Source organism: Notothenia rossii (genome assembly GCF_949606895.1).
Source record: "Notothenia rossii genome assembly, chromosome: 1".
Taxonomy (NCBI): Eukaryota; Metazoa; Chordata; class Actinopteri; order Perciformes; family Nototheniidae; genus Notothenia; species Notothenia rossii.
Window position 1 is genome coordinate 68,498,845 of NC_136912.1, and position 22,825 is coordinate 68,521,669.

A 22,825-nucleotide genomic window follows, 5' to 3' on the forward strand; every position below is an offset into this window, starting at 1 on the left:
CATTCAGCATTCCCACAATGCAGCGGGGTGATGTATTAACATGGCGTCAATGGTTGCTATTTTGAGCAGGGCCGTGGGATTTGAAAAACATTATGTCTAACAGAACCATGGAGGTAGCTAAACAATAATCCAAAATCAACTTAAGAGCCTGAAAGTAAGTCAATACGTGCTCCTGTGTGTTGTTCTTGTCGAGGGGGTGTTTTCTGTGTTTAGTTACTCGCTGCTGTGTGGCAGCTGGGTGCCAGTGTTATTTATCTGCCGTTAACGTTAGCTAGCTCAGCCGGACGACCGGGGGCAGCTAACGGTAGCTTAACGAAGACAGCTAAAGGGTCCGCTGGCCTGGAAGTCACCGTGAATCGTTCCTATAACAGAGGAAATGCCTTTCGGTTTTAATGGTGAGCATTACTTTTAGTCGGTAATGGCTGCTTTCGTGGTGAACGCCTCTTTCGTTTCTGTTTTGGCAGTGCAGCTAATGTTAGGTCACGTCGTTTATCTAAGTCAGTCTCCCCATCAGTTTCGTTTCGCCTGAACTACCTGAAATAAACATTAGTCATTTTTCCAAACAGTCATGTTTGAGACACCTAACCATAACCAAATATTTCCCTGGATTTATCTCTAAAACACCGACCATGTAAGGTTTTGGTACGGAATACAATAAGTTAGGGGAAACTGTCTTGAACACAACATCTGTAACATTACCTGTCCGCTAAAGAGATGTGTTGTGTTCAGGGCTCTCCGTTTTACCTTGATAAAAGCCGCTCTTCTTTAATGATATAAAGTCAGTTAAACGCGAGAAATGTTATGCTAAACAAACAAGTATGTTTAATAGAGAAGATAAATAAAAAGTGTAACTTAATTTTAAATACTCGTTGCTTTCATGACTTTAAGAAACCACATAGACGAGATAAAGATACATTGTAAACATTTTTATTTAAACAAGATCCCACTGCTTTTCACAAATACAGTTGGTCATGTTAGTGAGGTGTAACTTTTCCATGTTTGTCAACCTCAACATTTCTTCTGATTAAAAGACGACACCAACACTTACATTTTTCCATGTTTGTTATATTGTAACCACACCATGTAATTCAGTATTATGTGATTTTTAATTAAATGGTTTATTATTGAACATACCAGTATTATCTAACAATTTAATCAAACACTTGTTGCCCAATTTGAATAATAACAATTTAGTAGATGCAGAAATACTGTGTGAAACATTTGTACAAAACACATAATCACAACTTTTCATATTTTGGTTGGCCATATTATTTTTATTGTAAGACCTATACTTTTCTAATTTTCATTTGAGCATTTCTTCTTCTTTTTATATTCATTTCTGTTGGCATAATAGGCAAATGTATACAAACCACAGTAAGACAGGTGAAATGTAAATCAACTCGTGTATTTGGTTAGTTAGCATCACCTGAATTGGTAAACAAACCATGCTGTCCAAATATATTCATGCTAATTAGACTTATAGCTATAATTTCCTCTCTTTTCCTTATCAAGGCTTTAGCTGACCTGCCTCTGTCGTCGTCCTCAGCGTGGTGTTAAGTCCACCAGCAGGACAGGAGGGATGGACGAGTCCAAAAGTCCAGTAAAAACAAAACTGTCTCAACCTAGGGGACCCAAAGCTTCGTCCGCTGAGAAGTCTAATAAAGAGGCTCCTGCGCAGAGAGAGGCTCCCAAGTCTACAACCCGCAGCAAAGAAAACCTCACTGCTACAAAGGATGAACATAATATAGGCAGTCAGGGAAGCCGAGGGCCAGGCAAGACCTTCACAGACATTCCCCAGGACAAGAGGAGAGGACGGCCCCCCAGGACAACAAGACTGACTGGAAGAACAAGTTCAGGGGAGAGGGGGAAAGGCAAAGCTCCAGGCTCGCAACAGAAGCTGGTGGCACACGCTCCGGACTCCAATGTGTCTTTATCTGCAGACAACAGCCCCTTGGCAAACAGAGAAACCAGCTTTCCTGTAGGGCATGCTACACGTAAAAAAGACTTCACAGAGCAGGCCAGAAGCTCAAGTGTAACTCCAGCAAAGGAAAAGTCCTATGGTAGGTTCTCACAGTTAATGTTCTTAGAGGATGAATCCTTCTTTATTAAATACTAGTGAATTAAATGTTGTCTCTGTTGTTTGCAGGGGGGAAAGCTGCTGCGTTGATGCATCAGCCTGTTGAAGAGGTGAGGCCGACTGTTGAAGAAGGGCCCCTGACAGAGCAACAGCTGGGCCTCCGACAGGCAGAGGAGCGCCTCTACAGAGACTACATCCATCGCCTGCTGAAAGTGAGGAAACAATGTAGTCACGCCTGATAAACAGGAAACATATCACATGACACAGCTCATGTCATGTACTGCATTAGTGCTTCATAATTATGCTTTGTTACTTAAAAAAACAACATCTGAGATGTTAAATGCCTTTTATTTTTGAATCCAAAGTTCTGTTACAGCTGTTATATCTTGAGACAAAATAAAAGATGGAGAACTTAATCGGGGGAACTACAAAAAATGTAAAGATGGAGTCTAAAGAAGTCTTGCTCTTTTTGTGAAAAAGGTAAATAATGGAGAAGTAGCCCTTCCATGTTTTCCTTCCATGTTTTCCAATCTAATTTCATCATCACCAGCCTTTGTTTTTCCTGAACTATGGATGTGTTTGTTTGATCTCCACCTTGCAGGAGCAGGTTGGATCAATGATGTCAAAGTGACAAATCCAAAAATGTAAAGAGAACATGCAGAAACTAATTACTTTTTGCCTCTCGTTGTTTTCACAGCAGTCCATCGAGTACCCAAACTATCAATACTTATGCAAGCTCTGTTCGGTGCACATCGAGAACATTCAAGGAGCACACAAACACATCAAGGAGAAGAGACACAAGAAGAACATCATGGTATGAGAGCCTCCAAGTGTGTGTTGTCCCTCATCCCGTCATTCACATTAGGGATGCACCGAGTATTCGGCCACCGAAAATTATCGGCCGAAAATGGTTAAAAAGGCCCTTTCGGCTTTCGGCCGAAAGGGTTTTAGCACCGAAAATATATCACCGAATGTCAGAGAACAGGGTTACGTTGATCATACTCCGCATATTTGTCCGGGTGTTTTGATTTCAAGTGGTGGAGTAATCCCGAAGTGGTGAAAGTCTTTGCAGTTACACCCCCTCGAGAAATGTCAGCTGAACACGTTTTACAAATCGCAATCCGCGCCTCTCACTCTGATAAATTTGAAATATCTCCAAGCGGCAGACATGTTGGCTGTGAGCCAGCCGCGAGCATGGTCGAGCGCCGTGCTTGTCGCTGCGTTTTGATTACGTCATCACAACAACACGTTAGGTTACCAAAGTTATAGGTGCATTTGTTGTTGTTGAAGGCCTGGCAGTCTTTATTTACACTATTTTGTTGTAGGCCTACTGGCCTAGATGTTTATGCAGTTTTAAAGCACCTTTGCTTTGTTCTGAATGCACTTTGTTGTAGTTATCCTACAGAGAAAAGAAAATGCACTTGACTTGGAATTAATGTACTGTGTGCATTCAAAAGGGCTGAATAAATGTTTTATGGACCCATAATAGTGATTATTATTTAAGTTAAGTTTTGCCATAATCATGTCTTTTTCCATAATCAGGTAGCTGAACAACATTGGTAACAAAAAAAAAAAGATATATATATTTCTATTAATCATTTTCGGCCTTTCGGCATTCGGTTTTCGGCCAACTGTTTCCTATTTTCGGTATCGGTTTCGGCCAAGAATTACCCATTCGGTCCTAATTCACATGCTTTATTTCAAATAGACACGACGTATTTAACATTTTCTCTTTCTGGCGTGCCAGGAGAAACAGGAGGAGAATGAGCTGCGTTCCCTCCCCCCCCCCTCTGCTGCCCAGATGAGGGCCTTGGATGCAGCAGTCCTGGAAACAGCTACACAGTATGGCATCTCAGAGGAGGACTTCGAGGTTCGGAAGGCCTTGGTCATCAAGATGGAAGAGATCATAAAGAAGCACCTCTCAGGTTGTTTGCTGTGATGTCACTCAGTCTTGTCTATGTTGCCTGCAGCTAGGGATATAAAGGGAGGAAACGCTTAGGAAAGTTTAAAGCTGGAGGGGACACTTTATGTGTGGCTTTGTAGGGAAAACATTCCTATAACTTTTTAGCGTAATGTATGTTAAGTTGTCCCCCAGGGGATGTTGAGTTCCCCTCTCTGTCCTCAGCCCCTACCACCAGACAAGCATGCACTTCATAAAGTAACCCGTTTGAATCATTATTTCATAGATAAGGGTAATTGTTATCCAAATGCGTGATATCATGCACATAGAGGTGACTTAAAATGTTTTTTTGGGGATGACATACTGCAATTTAAGGCTCCCTGCAATACCTCCAAAGTGTTCCAGAGCTGGAGAGGAATTGTTGCTCATCGTTTAGACTTCTGCTACCTACTAAGCCTTAGCAACAGTCATTTAGCTGTGCGTATAACATTATTAATTTAACACATTTTTAGCAATGTTAGATCTCTGAATTGCTTTGCTGGTATTGTCAGACTCTAACTTTTTCCCAATCCTTCATTTTTTGGGTTCCTTTGAAATGATGCAGTTGTTATCAATGACTGTCTCAGGCTTTCACAGACGGGATGTGAAGACGCAACTGAATTTGTGAAACAGCCAATAGGAACAGTTTCTGATATTCCTGTCGCAAGTTAGATTTTGAAACCAGAAATCAAACCAAGAGCAGGTGAAGAAGGCTTGTTTCTAGTCTAGCTAAAGAAATATAGCTTACCCAGCTTGAAGTGCTGCGGAGATCAGACCACGCTAGTCACTACTGATTTTTGGAAACTATTTTCCAATATATTCTCTTTACTTTTTATTTCATTTTTTATTAAAACAGGCAAAAGATACACTTAACAGACATGAAAGTATTATAACGTGACAACCATTCACGGATTTAAAACAAAGACAATTGTGAAAAAAAAGAATTAAATGAGGAATTTAAAACCCAAACACTAAAATATATTTTCTTTGATTTTCCAGCTTGTGCTCTCCGTCTTTATGGTTCATGTCTTACCCGATTTGCCTTCAAGACGAGTGATATCAACATCGATGTCACCCACCCCTCCTTAGTAAGTGTGCTATTACACAGAATGGTGATATTATTTCTCTATAAAAGAGGACATTCTAAATCAACCGTGACATTTAGTCTTATATTTGATGACTCACTTTTTAATTTCACTTTTAATCTGTTCAGATGACACAACCTGAGGTCTTGATTCAAGTGCTGGAAATCCTCAAGAAAAGCTGTAAGTTTTGCTCAGTGCATTTTATATTCTCCGCAGGCTTACATACGATTAATTTATACGTAATTGTGTAAATGGGTCTTTTTGTTTCTCTGGATTATTGTATCTATCTTGATGTTATTTGTCTGTTAGCAGCAGCCCAATTAGGCCTGGGCAACATGAAGACAATCTTATTCCACAATATTTTGACCAAAGAGTATCTTATCAATATTGTGATGATATTCTAGGGGTTTAAAAGTATTAACACAATTTAAACTCAGATAGTTAGTCACTGTGGAACACTTAAAATCACAGATGTCAAAAAAAGAAGAAGAATTTGTCTACTCTCCCAGAAAAGGTGACAGAGAAAATAAATTATTTGTTTTGTCCTTTCACAGATAGACCATCTCCTGTCATAGAATCTATCATTGCGCCCAAGTGTTTTTATGAACAATATAACAGATATTAAATCTCCTGATATGACACTAGATTTTAGTTAGCTTTAACATTACAGTTAAGTTCTGAAATATTCTGTAATGTACCAGTTCTTTTAGTAGTTGTCTTTACCATATGGTCAATACATCCACTTTACAGGACTAGCCAATCATTATATTACATACAGAGTGTATAGCCAGGTCAGATGTACGTTTAAAGGGTCCTGAGCATGTTTCTCTTCCTTTTTTCTTATGTATTAACGATCGTATTGTATCGTATAGTCAGCCCTTCTCACAATTATTGTGTGTTTTTAAACTCAAGCTCATTAACTGTTTTTTTTCTTTTTCTCTAGCGGATTTTTCTGAGGTCGAATCAGATTTTCATGCCAAAGTTCCTGCTGTGTTCTGTCGAGATGTTAGCAGGTGAGTGCCTTTAAAGCCCCTAACCCTGAGTCAGTTCACTCTAATTGTTTCAATTATTTGTAATTCATGTGTATAAAATATGGTAGTTACTTTAGTGATGGCATGTAGTTCTCAGTAACTTACCGAACTGACTCTTTTACAGCCAGATCAAAATTAGAAAACATCATTGATGCATATTTTCATGTTTTATGGATTTGCTTTAAGATTTCGATCCAACTTTTCATTTGGGTCTTCCCTAACTTGTGTTCCTGTGCAGCGGCCTGATGTGTAAAGTGAGTGCCGGTAACGACGTGGCCTGGCTCACCACCAATCACATGGCTGTCCTGTCTAGACTGGAACCCAGGTTGATCCCTCTGGTGATGGCCTTCCGCTACTGGGCGAGGGTAAGGCTGCGACTGACACTTACTCCACAGCTGAAATGCAACAGATTTAAAAAGCAGCTCAGCCGTGTTTCATAATAAACATAATAGTCAGGTATCTGCAGGTCGGAGTATAACAACCACTTATAGAGTTGGGCAGGAATGAGTGCTTAAACCAGGAACTGAGTAACCATTTTATCCCTTTCGTTTCCCTAGTCTAATGGTCAATGGTTTCTTGAACGTGTTTCACTTTAGATGCCTGAATTAAGATCTGTGGTTAACCAAAGCTTTAGAGATGTTGATGTTTTGTTTTACTATTCACTATTGATCCCACTCGTGCATGTCCAAAACTTCACTGATCCCGCCGAACAAATGTATCACTAATGTGTGTTGCCACAGAGCGGTTTTTTTTGTTAGTCGAGGGACCCTTTGGGATGCCAATTTCCCTGTCGGCCTACAAAAATAAGTCATCACTGCACCTCTCTACAAACCCTACTTGTTTTACTAATGACCAACAGACATTCATTGCAATATGTTCTTAAAGGAACATCTCTATTTCTGCAAAACAACTATAAATAATAATACACCCAGCTATACTACATGTACACTGAACAAAAATATAAACGCAACACTTTTGTTTTTGCTCCCATTTTTCATGAGATGAACTCAAAGATCTAAAACATTTTCTATGTGCACAAAATAACCATTTCTCTCAAATATTGTTCACAAATCTGAAAAAATCTGTGATAGTGAGCACTTCTCCTTTGCCGAGATGATCCATCCCACCTCACAGGTGTGGCATATCAAGATGCTGATTAGACAGCATGATTATTGCACAGGTGTGCCTTACGCTGGCCACAATAAAAGGCCACTCTTTAACATGCATTTTAGCTTTATTGGCGGGGTCCACTTGATTCACAACATTACCCTAACCCTAACCCTCACACCAGATACTGACTGGTTTTTGCCCCCCCCCAGACCCCCCCAATAAAGCAAAAATGCATGTTAAAGAGTGGCCTTTTATTGTGGCCAGCCTAAGGCACACCTGTGCAATAATCATGCTGTCTAATCAGCATCTTGATATGCCACACCTGTGAGGTGGGATGGATTATCTCGGCAAAGGAAAGTGCTCACTATCACAGATTTTTTCAGATTTGTGAACAATATTTGAGAGAAATTGTTATTTTGTGTATATAGAAAATGCTTTAGATCTTTGAGTTCATCTCATGAAAAATGGGAGCAAAAACAAAAGTGTTGCGTTTATATTTTTGTTCAGTGTATGTCTAACTGCTAGGAATAGGACTGTTTGATTAATCCTAGAATGCAAACTGATCAAAAGTATTTCCCCCCCTGCCTGTTCATCTCTGCAGCTGTGTCACGTTGACTGTCAGTCTGAAGGAGGCCTCCCCTCGTACTCCTTCGCCCTTATGGTCATCTTCTTCCTGCAGCAGAGGAAACAGCCCATCCTCCCTGTCTACCTTGGCCGCTGGGTAGGTAAACTGTTGGCTATTTCAGGTCCTTAACATTCTCCATACTTACTGAAAGGGATGTTTTCAATTTAGTTGAATTTGTAATTCTTACTTGCCTCTTCTATTTTTTTTGGCTCACATTAATGGTCTGCTTCAAATCGGCTTTAGCTTCTTTGACACCGTCAATTGAATGTTGTCAATGTAAATGTGCAGGAGGCATGCTCAAATGCCAGACCAACAGCTGCGCCCTGAGATAAAATAAGTTAGACTTTTGGAACACACACAACGGGTTCTGACAAACTTTTTCAGAGCAGGACAGTAACAGTGTCACCTCTTTGTGTAGCGCTAGTTTTTTCCCATATTATTTTAAAATGAATTTCCCTCATAGATTGAAGGCTTCGATGTGAAACGTGTGGACGAGTATCACCTAACTGGAATTTTGCTGGACTCGTTTGTCCGGTGGGAGCGCAGACCTCCGAGCTCCACGGACAACCGAAATGACAACCGAGGAGAAGGCAGACCCAAACCAGAGCAGAAAAAAATCGATGACTCTCATTTCTCAGAAGGCTTGGTGAGTCTCACTATTGACATTTGATTCAGATTTCACGGCATGTGTTTGCAATGTGTTTGTTGGCACCCTGCTTTTAACTAACTCATTACTGTCCCTTTTTCAAAGACGCGCCTCACCTTGGACATGGGTAAAGATGTGACGCTGGGTCAGCTGTGGTTGGACCTCCTTCGTTTTTACACACTGGAGTTTGCTCTTGAAGAACACATCATCAGCATCCGCTTGAAGGAGCTCCTCTCTAGGGAGGGGAAGAACTGGCCTCGCCGCAGACTCGGTATTGAAGGTAAGAGAACACTGTTGGAAAAGTCATCTAACAAGTCATGAGAAATATCAGAAATTCACACTTTTTAAATGTATTTTTAGATCCTTTTGCCTTGAAGAGGAACGTTGCACGAAGCTTGAACAGCCAAATGGTGTTTGAGTACCTCCAGGAGCGCTTCCGTACGGCTTACAAGTACTTCGCTTGCCCTCAAAGAAGGGGCTGCGAGGGGCGCCAGAGAGGCAAGAAGGGAGGCAGGCATGGAGCAAAGTTAGAGGAGGTTGACAAGAAGCAAGAAGATGAGAAAGTTGAAAGAGGGTTTAAAGAAGACGAGGAGCCTGACAGTGACGATGCAGATGGATCCTATCCGTCCAGAAAGAAGGATGAGAAGACTTTAGACACCAGGCTCACAGACATGGTTTTAAATGAGGGGTGCAAACCCTCCCTCTGCCCCAACGGCCTGCTGGACAGTGACAATGAGGGAGAGGAAGAGGAAGAGGAGGAGGAGGAGGAAATAAGTGTTTCAGATAAAGAAGGGCCTTTTCTACCTGAGGATCTTCACTATGTGTTTGATAAGATGATTTTCACCGGTGGAAAGGTAATTATGATAATCTCCATTCACCCGTAGTGATTATGCGGTTTTGAACTGTTTGTGATAGAGCTCATTTAAGATAAGATACACCTTTATTAATCCCCGTACGGAAATTCAGAGCAGCAACAGCAGTAAGACTGAGACGCAGGATAGGAAAGATAAGAGTTTGCACAAGGATATTAAGAAAGAACAGTTCAAAGTATGAGGAACCGTATAAATACAAATTAAGGATTGTTTACAGATATGAATATATTAAACATTTATACTTATCATCAGCACCCAGAGGTCTACAATACCTCATATTTAAACAAAGACCAGACAAAAATCGATGTTTATAAATGTATGTGTACAAACCATACACTTTATATGGTAAATGGCCAATATAGTATATTGTCAAATCACGTTATGTTGAGTTCAGACAGAGAAGCTAGCATGATCGATATATTTTGGGTTTACACCACAAGACTGATTCAACAGACTTGTGACTTGCTAAATACAGCTTTCACTGTGCTGTGTGTCTTCGTATGATATCATGAAACCAAACACAACGTATCTAGGACTTCCACCACATGTAAAGTACCAAAAGTAGTTATTTCGCCCATTGCGGATGAATGAAGTGTTGTTGGTATCTACATCGAGATAAGCCGAGTTCCCTCGCCGGTGCGCCTAGTTTGAGTGACGCAAGTAAAGATAAATGATGCAGCGGTCAATTGCGCGAGTTATACAAAAGTAAGTAAGGCAACAGACGCTTTGTGTCCTGTTTTGAGTGTTTTTCACATATGAGTCCATACGCTTGCTTCAGTGCTTGTTTTAGAGCATAATCTGACTTGCATTTGGCCCACACATACAGTGGGGCAAAAAAGTATTTAGTCAGCCACCAATTGTGCAAGTTCTCCCACTTTAAAAGATGAGAGAGGCCTGTCATTTTCATCCTAGGTATACCTCAACTATGAGAGACAAAGTGAGAAAAAAAGTCCAGAAAATCACATTGTCTGATTTTTAAAGAATTTATTTGCAAATTATGGTGGAAAATAAGTATTTGGTCACCTACAAACAAACAAGATTTCTGGCTCTCACAGACCTGTAACTTCTTCTTTAAGAGCATCCTCTGTCCTCCACTTGTTAACTGTACTAATGGAACCTGTTTGAACTTGTTATCAGTATAAAAGACACCTGTCCACAACCTCAAACAGTCACACTCCAAACTCCACTATGGCCAAGACCAAAGAGCTGTCAAAGGACACCAGAAACAAAATTGTAGACCTGCACCAGGCTAGGAAGACTGAATCTGCAATAGGTAAGCAGCTTGGTGTGAAGAAATCAACTGTGGGAGCAATTATTAGAAAATGGAAGACATACAAGACCAGTGATAATCTCCCTCGATCTGGGGCTCCACGCAAGATCTCACCCCGTGGGGTCAAAATGATCACAAGAACGCAGGGCTCTCGACTAACTTTTTTCACCATCCTCCCGGAACCGTCCCGAAATACAATCTAAGCCGTCCCGAAATTAATGTGGACCGTCCCAAATTTAAAATATTAGTTTTTCTACTACTTATCATTAGTTAAAATCATTCAAAGTGACCTTTAACATAAATAAAACATCATACAAATCATTAGATGATAATTCATCAACCTTTTTATTTTAGTAAATCAGTCAATCACATGACAAAGGCCAAATATATTTAAACAAACACACAAACGAGAAAATTACTAATATTGAATCAAATCAAGTCCCATCCAATTAACCAAAAAAATCCAACACTTTGTCCTGAAGACAGAACCCAGAGTAACCACTAACCAGGAGGACAGTCTGTAACACAGTCAGGAGACCTTTACAAACTGCCCCGCCCCCTCGCACACAGACGGGAGAGAGAGATCTCGTCTGGATTGGAAAGCTCGAAGATACATCATAGACGCATGTTGTAGTCTTCTTGCATATTAGAAACTAGTTGGATAAACTAAAACTGCGATATAATGTTTATGTAGCAATACTACATATGACATATATTTTTTAAATGTCTCCAGTACCGATAAAAAGTCAGATAACGTCGGAGCTTAACGTTACCAATGTCTTTAATAATTCCGGCCCGGGCGGAGCCCGTTTAGGACCAGGGCTCGGTACCCATCCATACATGGGGAGAGGCGCAGCATATTGCTAAGGACTAAATACGATGGAGGGTTCTCATCTCAGCCTTATTACCCATTGGGGATGAAGAGGAGTAAGTAAATAAAGAGGCCGGCGCTCCAGGGTCTGGTTCTGCTGTGCGTTTTTGTGATGTAACGGTAAAACATTTCAGAATTCCTCCACAGGATACCATTGTCATTTTACATCACTCAACCCGCGAAATACACACACTCAGTACATAGCCTACATAGACCCGTGAATTTGCGGGTCAGGAATTCGCGGGTACAGCCAGCTGTGCGGCTGGCTGACAGCACATGGACACAGTTTACGTGTGTGTGTGTGTGTGTGTCTGTCTCTGTGTGTGTGTGTGTGTGTGTGTGTGTGTGTCTGTCTCTGTGTGTGTGAGTGTGTGTGTGTGTGTGTGTGTGTGTTTCGCGGGTTGCTAAATGTTTTGTGTGTTTATGTTGACAAGGAGGTTTAATAATTGTGTGCTACACACAACGTGCAGTCGATTTCATTTTCATCGCCGTTTGTAGTAGAGTTAGCAGGGTATTTTTATTTTAACTCTCGTCCCATATTCGTCCCAAAATTATTTTTTATCCTCCCTGACACTATTTTTTTCGGCCCCGGGACGACGGGAGGTCCTTAAGCTCGAGCCCTGCAAGAACGGTGAGCAAAAATTCCAGAACCACACGGGGGGGACTAGTCAATGACCTGCAGAGAGCTGGGACCAAAGTAACAAAGGCTACCATCAGTAACACACTACGACGCCAGGGACTCAAACACTGCAGTAACACATGCAGGATTGTTAAAAACATTTTGGAATGATGCCACTATTTTGCTCTTACGTTTTAAAAGCCGTCTTGTGTAATCATGTCGTTTATGCTCTACAAACATTTTTCCCTCAGCCTCCAACTGTCGTGTGCAGCTTCTGCAAGCGGGACGGCCACCTGAAGGACGAGTGTCCTGAAGACTTCAAGAAGATCGAGCTGAAGCCCCTGCCTCCGATGAACGAGCGCTTCAGAGAGATCCTCGATGGGCTCTGCAGATTGTGCTTCTGTACGTCATCAAAATGCATCTCTGATTTCTCTATCAATTTCCTTTTTATTCTGAGATGTGTGTTCACTTACACATTTTGAACAGGTGGCATGAAAGACAGACATATTTTCTGCCTACATTAAAATCAATCAATTTCCATACCTCTGTGTGATTGATCTATTATTTTCTTATTTGCAGTTGAATTGTCTCCCTCACACGTTGAGCAGCAGAAGAGGGAGCAGATCCTCTGCAGCCTGGAGAGGTTTATAAGGAAGGAGTACAACGGTGAGCATTAAGTACATGCCTTTTTCTTTTCAGTGGGTCAAACCAGCCCATCATTTGGTCACACCTCCTTTTTGGTACAACCAAAACCTTTATGCATGTTCCTCCTATGAAAAGAGAATCAAGCCTTTATTTCTATTGCAATCAGTCATTCAAACAGGAAATAGAAAAGCTGCAGCAGTCTGTAAAGGGTCAGCAGTTCAAGTCCTGATCGGACCGTGTGCAGATTGTATTTGTAGCTGAAGAGCTGATGGTTCACCTCCTGGGAAATGCCGAGTTGCAGAACGTTTGCAGAATTTGTTGACAGCGTATTTCATTCTCATTAAAGGATTTCCAAACATGACGGAGAATGCGTGTTTGTTAATTGGATAAAAATAAGAACCTCTCCCTGTGTCTGTATCCTCAGAGAAAGCTCAGCTCTGCTTGTTCGGCTCCTCTAAGAACGGTTTTGGCTTCCGTGACAGCGACCTTGACATCTGCATGACTCTGGAGGGCCATGACACTGCAGAGGTAGGCCCACTAAACAAACACACACTGCCATGTAATGCAACTCACGTATCCGTAGTGGGATGAGATATGTGAGTGACCCTTACATTCTTTCTGTTAAAAATCCAATTTGATCTGTCCAAACAGATGCTGAACTGCAAAGAGATCATTGAAGGACTTGCGAAAGTGCTTAAAAGGCATACAGGTGACTTTAATGTTTTACTGATTATGTCTTTAATAATTGTTCTTTTTGTGCCACAAACAGACTGGTTTTTATCTCCCATTTACCCAATATCACAGGTTTGAGGAACATCTTGCCTATCACAACAGCTAAAGTGCCTATTGTGAAGTTTGAACACAGACAGAGTGGTTTGGAGGGAGATATTAGCCTTTACAACACGCTGGTGAGTGCACAAGAACCTTCCTACGGTGCTCTAGAACATGCTTTGACAAGCTTTTTATTTATTGAAAGTGCTGTATGTATCAATGACCTGCGCAATCGTCCCTGTAGGCTCAACACAACACCAGGATGCTGGCTGCATATGCAGCCCTTGATCTACGCGTGCAATTCCTCGGATACACGATGAAGGTCTTTGCAAAGGTATGTGAAAGTGAACAAACTGAGAAAGGAACAGTTCTGTTTTCTGTGTGAGTGCTTCCCCAACAGAAAGGTGTCTGTCTTCATTTAAAGGATATTTAGGAGCCTGGAAATGTCTGATAACTACATCATCCTGACATAGATTATATTGAGATATCTGGATAGAGTTGCATCAGCAATTTGTAAATGATTTACTAAATGTATGTGTAAAGTTCCTGGTCTTCCAACTAGTGGTTCACTTTGTACGTGTGCTACATTAAAACTCCATCGTTAAGCCAGTATATTCATTTGAAACAGCCAGCCCTTGTCAATTATAATTTGAATCTTCTGCAAATCTTTGGTCCCCTGCTGTGTTGCTAACCTCCCTCTGCACTCACAGCGCTGTGACATCGGGGATGCGTCCAGAGGAAGCCTCTCGTCTTACGCTTACATCCTGATGGTGCTTTACTTCCTGCAGCAGAGGCAGCCGCCCGTCATTCCCGTCCTGCAGGAGGTACCAGTCACCCATTTATTACCAAACCCTTTTAAACTCAGAAGAAATTACACTTTTCTAACAGGGACAGTACACAAGAAACAGAGGCCCTAAGATGCTTTTTGGGGTCTTCCCTTTCCTGTAGACAAAATAGGGTTCCTTATTTTAAGCAATAAGCATTTCTCTAAATGTGCCAAAGTCACCCTTAAACTATATATAATGTTTTTAATTTATTAGAAACTTGCAACATAACGGGTCACAAAACGGAACATGCCAATTAAAAAAATACCATAAAGAACATCCATAAACAACCCATCTGTAAATAAAATGAAATAAATATATCTGTCTGATGTCTCTTTAGATCTTTGATGGGAACGCTGTCCCTCAGCGCATGGTGGATGGCTGGAATGCTTTTTTCTGTGATGACCCGGAGGATTTGGTGAGTTGAAAAGGGCATGACAAGGGTGTCCTTTGGTTCAGTATTGCATTTCTGACATTATCTATATTTAATCAGTCTGCTTTCATATACGTTCAAATATATCAGCCTCAATCTGGAAAATGTATTAAGTTAGTTTCTTCCGTCACAGCGCCGGCTTCCGCAGCCAAACACAGAGTCTGTCGGAGAGCTGTGGCTGGGACTCCTGCGCTTTTACACTGAGGAGTTTGACTTCAAAGAGCATGTCATCAGCATCCGCCAAAGAAAACGCCTCACGACCTTTGAGAAACAGTGGACCAGTAAATGCATCGCTATCGAAGGTGCTCACACTGATCCCTCCGTCTTCACCTGCTTATCTGCCTTTTTATTTTATTTTTATTTGACTATACTTACTTGTTTGCCTGCCCTCCCTCATACTGTAAAGCGTCTTTGAGTTGTTAAAAGCGCTATATAAATCAAATGCATTATTATTATCAGCGTAACACGCTTGGTCTTCTTTTATACTTACTCTTCTGTTCTTCTCCTCAGATCCCTTTGATTTGAACCACAATCTCGGTGCTGGAGTTTCCCGCAAAAGTAAGTGATGATTCGGATATTTCTGGTATTAAGTACTATTTAAAGGGGCCCTATTAAGTTTTTTCAGGTCTTTCCTTACTTGTAGTATTTTATATAGGTTATTGTGCATGTAAATGGTTAGCAAAGGCTAAAATCCCAAAGTTCCCTCCAGAGAGAGTTTCTCTCTCCCTGAAATGCCTCCATTGGAGTCCTTTGTTTAACTCAGTACCAAAGTGACATCCCTGTAATACTCAAGCTTCAACTGGCTACCGCTCCAACCCATTGGATGTGATAGGCAAGCTAACCAATCAGAGCAGACTGGGCTCTGGTTTCAGACAGAGGGTGAAAAGAGGTGCTGCAGCACAGGCAGTATGAGAAAATTAAAGAGCTTTTTGATCATTAAAGCATGGAGACATGTCACAGTAGAGGAACAGTTACAAATATGAACTTGAAAATGTGTATAATAGGGCCCCTTTCAACACGAAATGCAGCTCATGGCAGGGAGAAACAAAAAAAGGCCCTTTGATTTTATAGCATATTTTATTATTTTGTGAAAAAGCTGTTTTGATGCAGAGATTGTTTTTCTCAATGCCTTGAGAGAGCTATTGAATTATCTTGCCTAATTCCGTGGATTGATTTGAATAACTTTTATCTACGCGAAACATGCTCTGCGCAGCCGTATTATCTTAAAAAAAATACTCAGCATGAGCAGATTTTCTAAATAATTCCCCCAATAATATCAACAAATGGTCTTGTTTTGAATGTCCTTAGTTTCTGCGATTAATCCTGTTCACCAATAACCAATTTGAGGACCTTTTTATTATGCTGTTTGATTCTGTGCACTTGGGTTCTGGAAGAGTGATCTGTGTCGCCTGTGAACCTGTGAACGTGTTCCTTTTGCTTCCTCTAGTGACTAATTTCATCATGAAGGCCTTTATCAACGGGAGGAAGTTGTTTGGGACTCCATTCTTGCCTATCCCTGGCACTGAAGTGGTACGTCACTCACCACTAAATGGACATAGTAATGTGTGAGCTGTGTGCTCTGTGTCCTGAGCAAACCTTTGTGTTCTGCCGCAGGACTACTTCTTTGACTCGAAGGTGTTGACGGACGGCGAGTTGGCGCCCAACGACAGGTGCTGCAGGATCTGCGGGAAGATCGGCCACTACATGAAGGACTGTCCTAAGAGACGCAGGTTGTCCCCTGTTCGTTCATGGAAATATCTCTCTCGTGCCGCTAGAATTCCAAGAAAAATATATGGAAACTACTGAGAAGTAATAAATATGTTATGAATTCATATCACTTCTACTTGGTGTATATATAATGTATATGAAGATTTTTAGAAGCATAGCTGTCTACAGAACTACTGTTTTATAAAAAAAAAACATATTAGACATTTCGATGTCCAGGAATATCAGTTATGATCAGATGGAAGCCTCCTTTCTAAAGAGTAGGTTCACTCACATATATGATACTTACTTAATTCATCTCGTAATTAAAGTATACTGCGTCATTGTAGCTTTCCAAAAAACATTTTCAGGTCTCCGGTAATTTTCTTTCTAATTGTCTGTTGTCTTTTCCATCATACAGTTAGTGATAGTTATAACGACGCATATGTGGATTCTACTTTCTTAAATGTAACCAAGCTGTTATAGCTTTTATATATAGAAACTGAACTTTGGTTATTTAAGTTTATACATTGTTCCACAGTTACATCGGCTATGAGAACATTTGATGTTTTTTATTTTAAATTGTTGACATTATTAGTCCAAACATAAGACCATCAACATCAGAGACATAAAAATAGGCTTTAGATATCAGCAATACCTCAAATATATAAGAAGGAAACAAAAACTGAATTCTGAATATTTCAATAAAATAATCAAATGATATAACTTCGAGCTCTTTTTACTAAGTGAAATGTTCTTATCACATTTAATTGTATAATGGTAATTCCTCTTTTACTTTTAATATATGTCTTTTTTTTGTTTTTCCTCTAATTTGTTTTTGTAATTGACTCGATGTCATTATCGTCGAGGGTCCTGGGAGCACATGACAGAAGAGTTAATCCCAGAGACAAAAGTGCGATTGAGAGGAAAAGGCTTCAGAAACAAGTAGAGGCCAACATAGTAAGGTTAAACTGTTCAATTGGAGGATGCTTTCTTTCTTTCATTTATATCTCTATGGCAAAGATGATAGCTCGAGGTATGTTAAAGCCAGACAAATGTTTCAAACCTTAAAGGAGTTGTTTACACACAACTGCAACCTTGTTTGTTGCAAGAATGTTCTGGTAGAATCAGTGATATCAAGGAGAGCCTGCGTCGTTGTCATATATTCTTCCCTTTTCTGCTCTGACCTGTTTTCTTTCTTTGACAGGATGAAAAAGAAGGAAAATGAAGAAGACGTAAAAGATGAGGAGCGTGAACCAAAGGACAGACGTTGTTTCCAGTGCGGGGACATGGGTCACGTACGGAGGGACTGTCCTGAGTACCGCCACCTCAAACAGAGGACCGGCGGAGTGCCAGGTAACCACAACAGCTTTGTAATCCAAGGTTAACTTTCCTTACACTTAAAATAATACACAGCTCATCTTCAAAGCTTTATCAAATATGACCGTTTTTATGGCTTCTTCTTCTTCCTCCTCCCCAGCGCCTCACATGGTACGAAGTGTGGTGAGCTCCCAGTCCATCCCCATCCCGAAGACGGCTGCAGACTGCCCCGGGAGGACCAGACAGCCCTCTGAATGTGTGAGTACAATCACTGAAGTTAGACACTGCACTCGGGTCAGATCAACCAGATACAAAACTACATATGTGAAAATATTTCTCACCCTTACCCATAAAGATGAATGTCTCCATCTAAAGACGAAGGAGGTGAATGACATTTCATTTGTTGGGCCTCTGAAAGTGAAAGATTAGTTTATACCCAAATTAGATTTTATTTTTTTAAATGTCAATCAAGAAACTGAAGATGTTCATTTCTCAGAACGTCATCATCACCCGATAGAGGCCTAAGACGTCAGTTAAATGTTATTTTGTGCTTCTTATAGGGGCCCTATTATGCTAATCTCGGTTTTCCCTTTCCTGTAGTGTAAAAGATGTGTTGACAAATCTCAACAGAGCTGCAGCTAACCAATCAGAGCAGACTGGGCTCTGGTTTCAGACAGAGGGTGAAAAGAGGTGCTGCAGCACAGACAGTATGAGGGGAAAAAAGACCTTAAAGCAAAAAAGTGCAATCCATTTATGGCGCGTTTCCACTGCAGCGCGGAGCTCGCTTTAAGCGTGCCGAGCCGTGCGGGGCCCGTTTTTGGTTGCGTTTCCACGTGGCCTAGTACCGGCTAGCGGGTCCTAATTCACAGTTTTTCTGGCCCCATAAAATCGTGGTTCTAGGGCCAGGAACAACCAGGCTGAGTCGGGCTGAGTATGCTAAACTAGAGAGAGAATCGCTGGCAAGGGGGCTACAACTTCAACAAGATGAACATATTTGACCGTGATTTAATTGTAATACACATTTCAAAATGATGCCGAAGTAACAACATACTGATACCGCTTAGTAAAAACCATGAATTAATGCTTTGACAAGTCTGCAGACAGACGGTAGGCGAAAAACCTTTTAAAATGCGTGTTGTCTAAATGGAGATTTGGCTAAGTTAACGTTGTAAATACTCCGACCGTCCACACTAACAACAACGGCCTACAGACATAAATAAACCAGCGACTGTATTCGCCATGACACAGACAGTATGTGGTTTGTACTTGTTTAACTTTTGTCTAGTTTCTGAACAGATATGAAGAGCTGTGAGCTCTGAGTGCTAACAGCTAACGGCTAATGTTGTTTTTCTGTGGTTCGCATTGAAGATGACGTCACGGCTCCGCCTACACTGCGTTACTATAGATACTACCCCAGTTCCTAAACTGTAATGGAAATGCGCCATAAAGTGAGCCAGTCCTAACGAGGCCTAACCATACCGAGCGAGGCCGTGTAGTGGAAATGCGCCATTAACAAGGCGCGGATAAAACAAGATGAGAAATAATGTATCTGACGGCATTGCTTTTTTATGATACTGATTCTGATACCATGCCCTGATAAATGTGTCTTGTAATCATGGCATCAGATTCAAATCAAGTTTGACTGAGCTGGCGCTTTTAAATCTCAGTTGATTCTGGATGCAAGAATGTTTCAATTTGGAAATATTACATCAACGCCAGAAATGACCATTATTTGAATATGTTCTAATATATTTGAATGATTTCTAATCCTTTCTTTCTTCTCTCTACAGTCTGATAGTCGTCAGACTCCGCCCTACTCCCCTCAGCCCACCGCTGTCCCTCAGAGTTCTTCCCCGCAGCCCTCCCACATGAAGAGCAGTCCTGCTGGTCCCCAGAAGCAGCCCGGAGGCCCCCCTCTCTCAGTTCCCCCTCTCTCTCTGTTCGGCTTCCCCCCCTCCCACCCAGGTCAGTTCCACCCGGCGGCGCTCACCGCCCTGGGGCTCCTTCCCTCGCACCAGTCCCAGGGGCAGCCTCACCACCCTGCCCACCTCTCTTCCCCCTCCTGGCCCATACACGGTCCGGTCCTCTCCACGTCCTCTCCCAGCGGCCCCTCCCCGCCCGGCCTCAAATTCGCCCTGCGTTCGGCATCAGGGAACGGGAGTCCCACAGGCTCAGGGGGCAACGCCGGCCCATTGAACCTGAACGACCCCAGCATCATCTTCGCCCAGCCGGCGGTGAGGCCGCTGGGCATGGGGCCGGGCCGGGAGGGGCACTGGCACAACCATCTGGCACAGGCAGGGGCACTCATGGGCAACGGCACTGTGGTCAAGCCAGGTATTCACCGGGTGGTCTGTGGGGGGCACTGTCTGTGTGTGACTCTGTCTTTGTGTCTTCCTGTTTCTCTATCTTTAAAAGCTGATTTTTTTTTTTGTATATTCTATGTCAATTTGTTTTATTACACTCTCAAAATATATTGGTCCCAGCCTGTAATATTAATTTAAACAACAAGATAGTTGCCTTAATGTTGCCAATCAACCTTAAATCAAATGTTTTTTCCCAAACATATTAATGTTAACATTTATAATTCGCATAATTGTGCCAACTACATCTTCTAAGTGTACTTCAGATCAGCTTATAAATGGAAATTGTAGCAATAAAAAAAAATGTGTTGGGCAACATTCATCTAGCTTGCAGTTGTAAAATAGGGATTAAACCTGTTGGTAGGTCACAGCAACTTGTGAGTGAACGCAGAGCCTTTGCAGCACTGCTGCAGATATGTTGAATTAAACTAAACCTGAAATATAAAAAAAGTAACTGAAATGCATCCAGGGTTGGACAGTTTTCAGAAGTTGTAGGGTAGCATCAATTTCTATCAGACGCAGGGAGTTTTTGGTTGTTCAGCTCTTTAGTCTTCATTTGTACTGCATCTATTGCCTTAAGATAAGAAGGCTCTTGCGCTTTAAGTCCACTAACGGAAATGTTAGGATAGTCCCCTGCCAAGCCGTATTGCAATTCTACAAAAAACAGCAAAAGTAAGTGTGGAGCTATTCAAAATGAATTCAGCACACAGATAGAGCTTTAAAGAGGTAAGTAGCAGTTGTTTGGGGATGTTTAATACACCACTAGTGATGGGACACTATTGGGTTTACTCAAACTGGGATGTTACCAAAACGAAAGTTTTATTTAAATGAACATTGTTTGTTTTGCTAGATACATTCCCAGTGGGAAAATGGGTTTGTGACAGTTTCTCCATTTTAAGAATGAAATAAATGTTATAGAAACATAGAAAGTAATAGTGAGAATGTGCACCAAAAAATTCAATAAATGTAACTGTATAAACATAAGTGGAATTCTACTTCAACATTCAAAGATGAAGTAGAATCTGGCACGTTAACTACTATATTTAACGTATATTACAGGATGTAGTGGAGTAATGGTATTAATGCTGAATTGCACAGTTTGAGGGGGTTTGCCTGCTGAAGGTGAAATCTGTCCTCATAATGTGCTTTGATCTTGTCTCTACAGAGTCAGGCCACCCCGGCCAGTTTGTGGGTGTGAACCCAGGCCCTCGGATATGGGAGCACAATAAAACTCCGCAGTACGCCCTGTCCCCATCCTGGCCCTACAGGATGCCCCAGAACTTCATCCAGCAGGCCAACGGAGGCTTCCAGCCCGGGAAACCCTTCGGCCAAGGTCAGACATGATACACATTTATTTTACTGTGGCTTACATACATATATTTATTCCCTGAGTTATCTTTTGGTTTTGATTTTTGTTGTCTTACCTTCTTTCTACAGGGTCCATGGTGCTTCCAAATCCAAACTTCCCAATGGTCCCCCACGTTCGACACCCAGTCAATCTGAACTTCCTCCAACAAAAGAAGTAATCTTGGGTTTCCTTTTTAATTAGTTTTATGGTCGGTAACAAAACAAAGACAAATTATGGACCCATCCCATCATTTGATCAGACGGATTTTTCAAAAGAAATAGATTTTTTCTCATTTTTGTACAGTTTTTATTTCCTGTCTCATTACATTTGATTTGTGATACAAATGTCAAATATTTTAATACCCCCATTTTTGAGGGGGTCCAAAAAAGTTTTTTATTTTATGTGTAAAGTAAGGAGGAAAAATATAAACCTTTATTTTTATTAGCTGTATTCATACTTTACTTGCAATATGGAGGCTTTGAATAGACGTTTGTTTTAAAAACAATCTTAACATGTCACCCTAAGTATGTAGTGCCAAAAGCAGGGATAGGAAGAAAAAAGGGAACAAAAAATAAATAAATAAAAAGCAAACAACTATTTTGTGTTGTGTGTGTTCATTTCTTCATTGTTGTGTTTCTATGTAATGTTTCAGATGCACATAACCTACACTTACATGGCTACGTTATGTGCGCACTTAGGCTGACATGCTATTAAAAGACTTCAATTATGATAGTGGTTATACAATTGTAGATTAGCAGGTTAATTCTAATAGTTGTGATCTTGAAAATCTGCCATTGTAACAACCTTGTTGCATGTCGCCTAAGATTCATGATGTTAACACTGAATGAGTCCTTCTTCAGCTTAACTGAAACTGCGGAGGGGTAAAAAAGAGAACAAATTACATCATAAGCTCATTTGCATAGAGCAGATAACACATCTGAAATGTTTGTTTCATCATGCACCTTATAATCTGGATTTACTGCACTTTCCTCGTGGAGTTCCTCAGGGAATACAGAGTTTACCTACTTGCACAAAGTAGGCAAGTGTGATCAAGGCCATATAAAACCATCAAAAACTAAATGTGTTGGCACTTCGCTTTGATGTATTGTATTCATTTTTTGGGGTACCTTTCCAACACAAACTTGCTCGTTGGTGACCAACGTTGGTAGCATTATTACAACTTGGAAAATTCCATCTGCTGAGGAAGACTTGCTCTGGCAAGCATTTGTGGGATGAACAGCAGAGCTGAGTATGGGGTGCGCCCATGAAAAATGT

General features: G+C 41.1%; 1 protein-coding gene across 4 annotated transcripts; it reads left to right on the forward strand.

The window, feature by feature from the left end:
- Positions 1–22,147, forward strand: tut4 (terminal uridylyl transferase 4). 4 transcript variants are annotated; one of them, XM_079653349.1, is made up of 30 exons: positions 1–154; positions 1,513–2,060; positions 2,147–2,289; positions 2,775–2,891; positions 3,825–4,002; positions 5,016–5,104; positions 5,230–5,281; positions 6,045–6,114; positions 6,371–6,497; positions 7,844–7,963; positions 8,331–8,513; positions 8,619–8,793; positions 8,874–9,367; positions 12,397–12,547; positions 12,725–12,811; positions 13,215–13,318; positions 13,442–13,499; positions 13,595–13,698; positions 13,806–13,895; positions 14,272–14,385; positions 14,726–14,803; positions 14,952–15,120; positions 15,329–15,376; positions 16,266–16,348; positions 16,433–16,548; positions 17,730–17,878; positions 18,003–18,100; positions 19,633–20,176; positions 21,368–21,535; positions 21,640–22,147. In XM_079653349.1, exons 2-30 carry the CDS (start codon positions 1,580–1,582, stop codon positions 21,726–21,728), a joined length of 4,479 nt encoding a protein of 1,492 aa, XP_079509475.1. In that variant the 5' UTR covers positions 1–154; positions 1,513–1,579; the 3' UTR covers positions 21,729–22,147. The 4 variants fall into 4 exon arrangements, with proteins under 4 accessions (XP_079509475.1, XP_079509477.1, XP_079509476.1 ...); XM_079653351.1 differs by having other exon boundaries at positions 19,633–19,807; XM_079653350.1 differs by lacking the exon at positions 1–154 and adding an exon at positions 248–395.
- Positions 22,148–22,825: the final 678 nt, after the last annotated feature.

Excerpts from the sequence above, each read along its gene's own strand:
- tut4 (XM_079653349.1), top strand. The coding sequence starts at position 1,580 with ATGGACGAGTCCAAAAGTCCAGTAAAAACAAAACTGTCTCAACCTAGG. Across the intron at positions 8,514-8,618 it reads CTCATTTCTCAGAAGGCTTG|ACGCGCCTCACCTTGGACAT; the intron begins GTGAGTCTCACT and ends CCTTTTTCAAAG. Across the intron at positions 16,549-17,729 it reads GACTGTCCTAAGAGACGCAG|GATGAAAAAGAAGGAAAATG; the intron begins GTTGTCCCCTGT and ends TTTCTTTGACAG.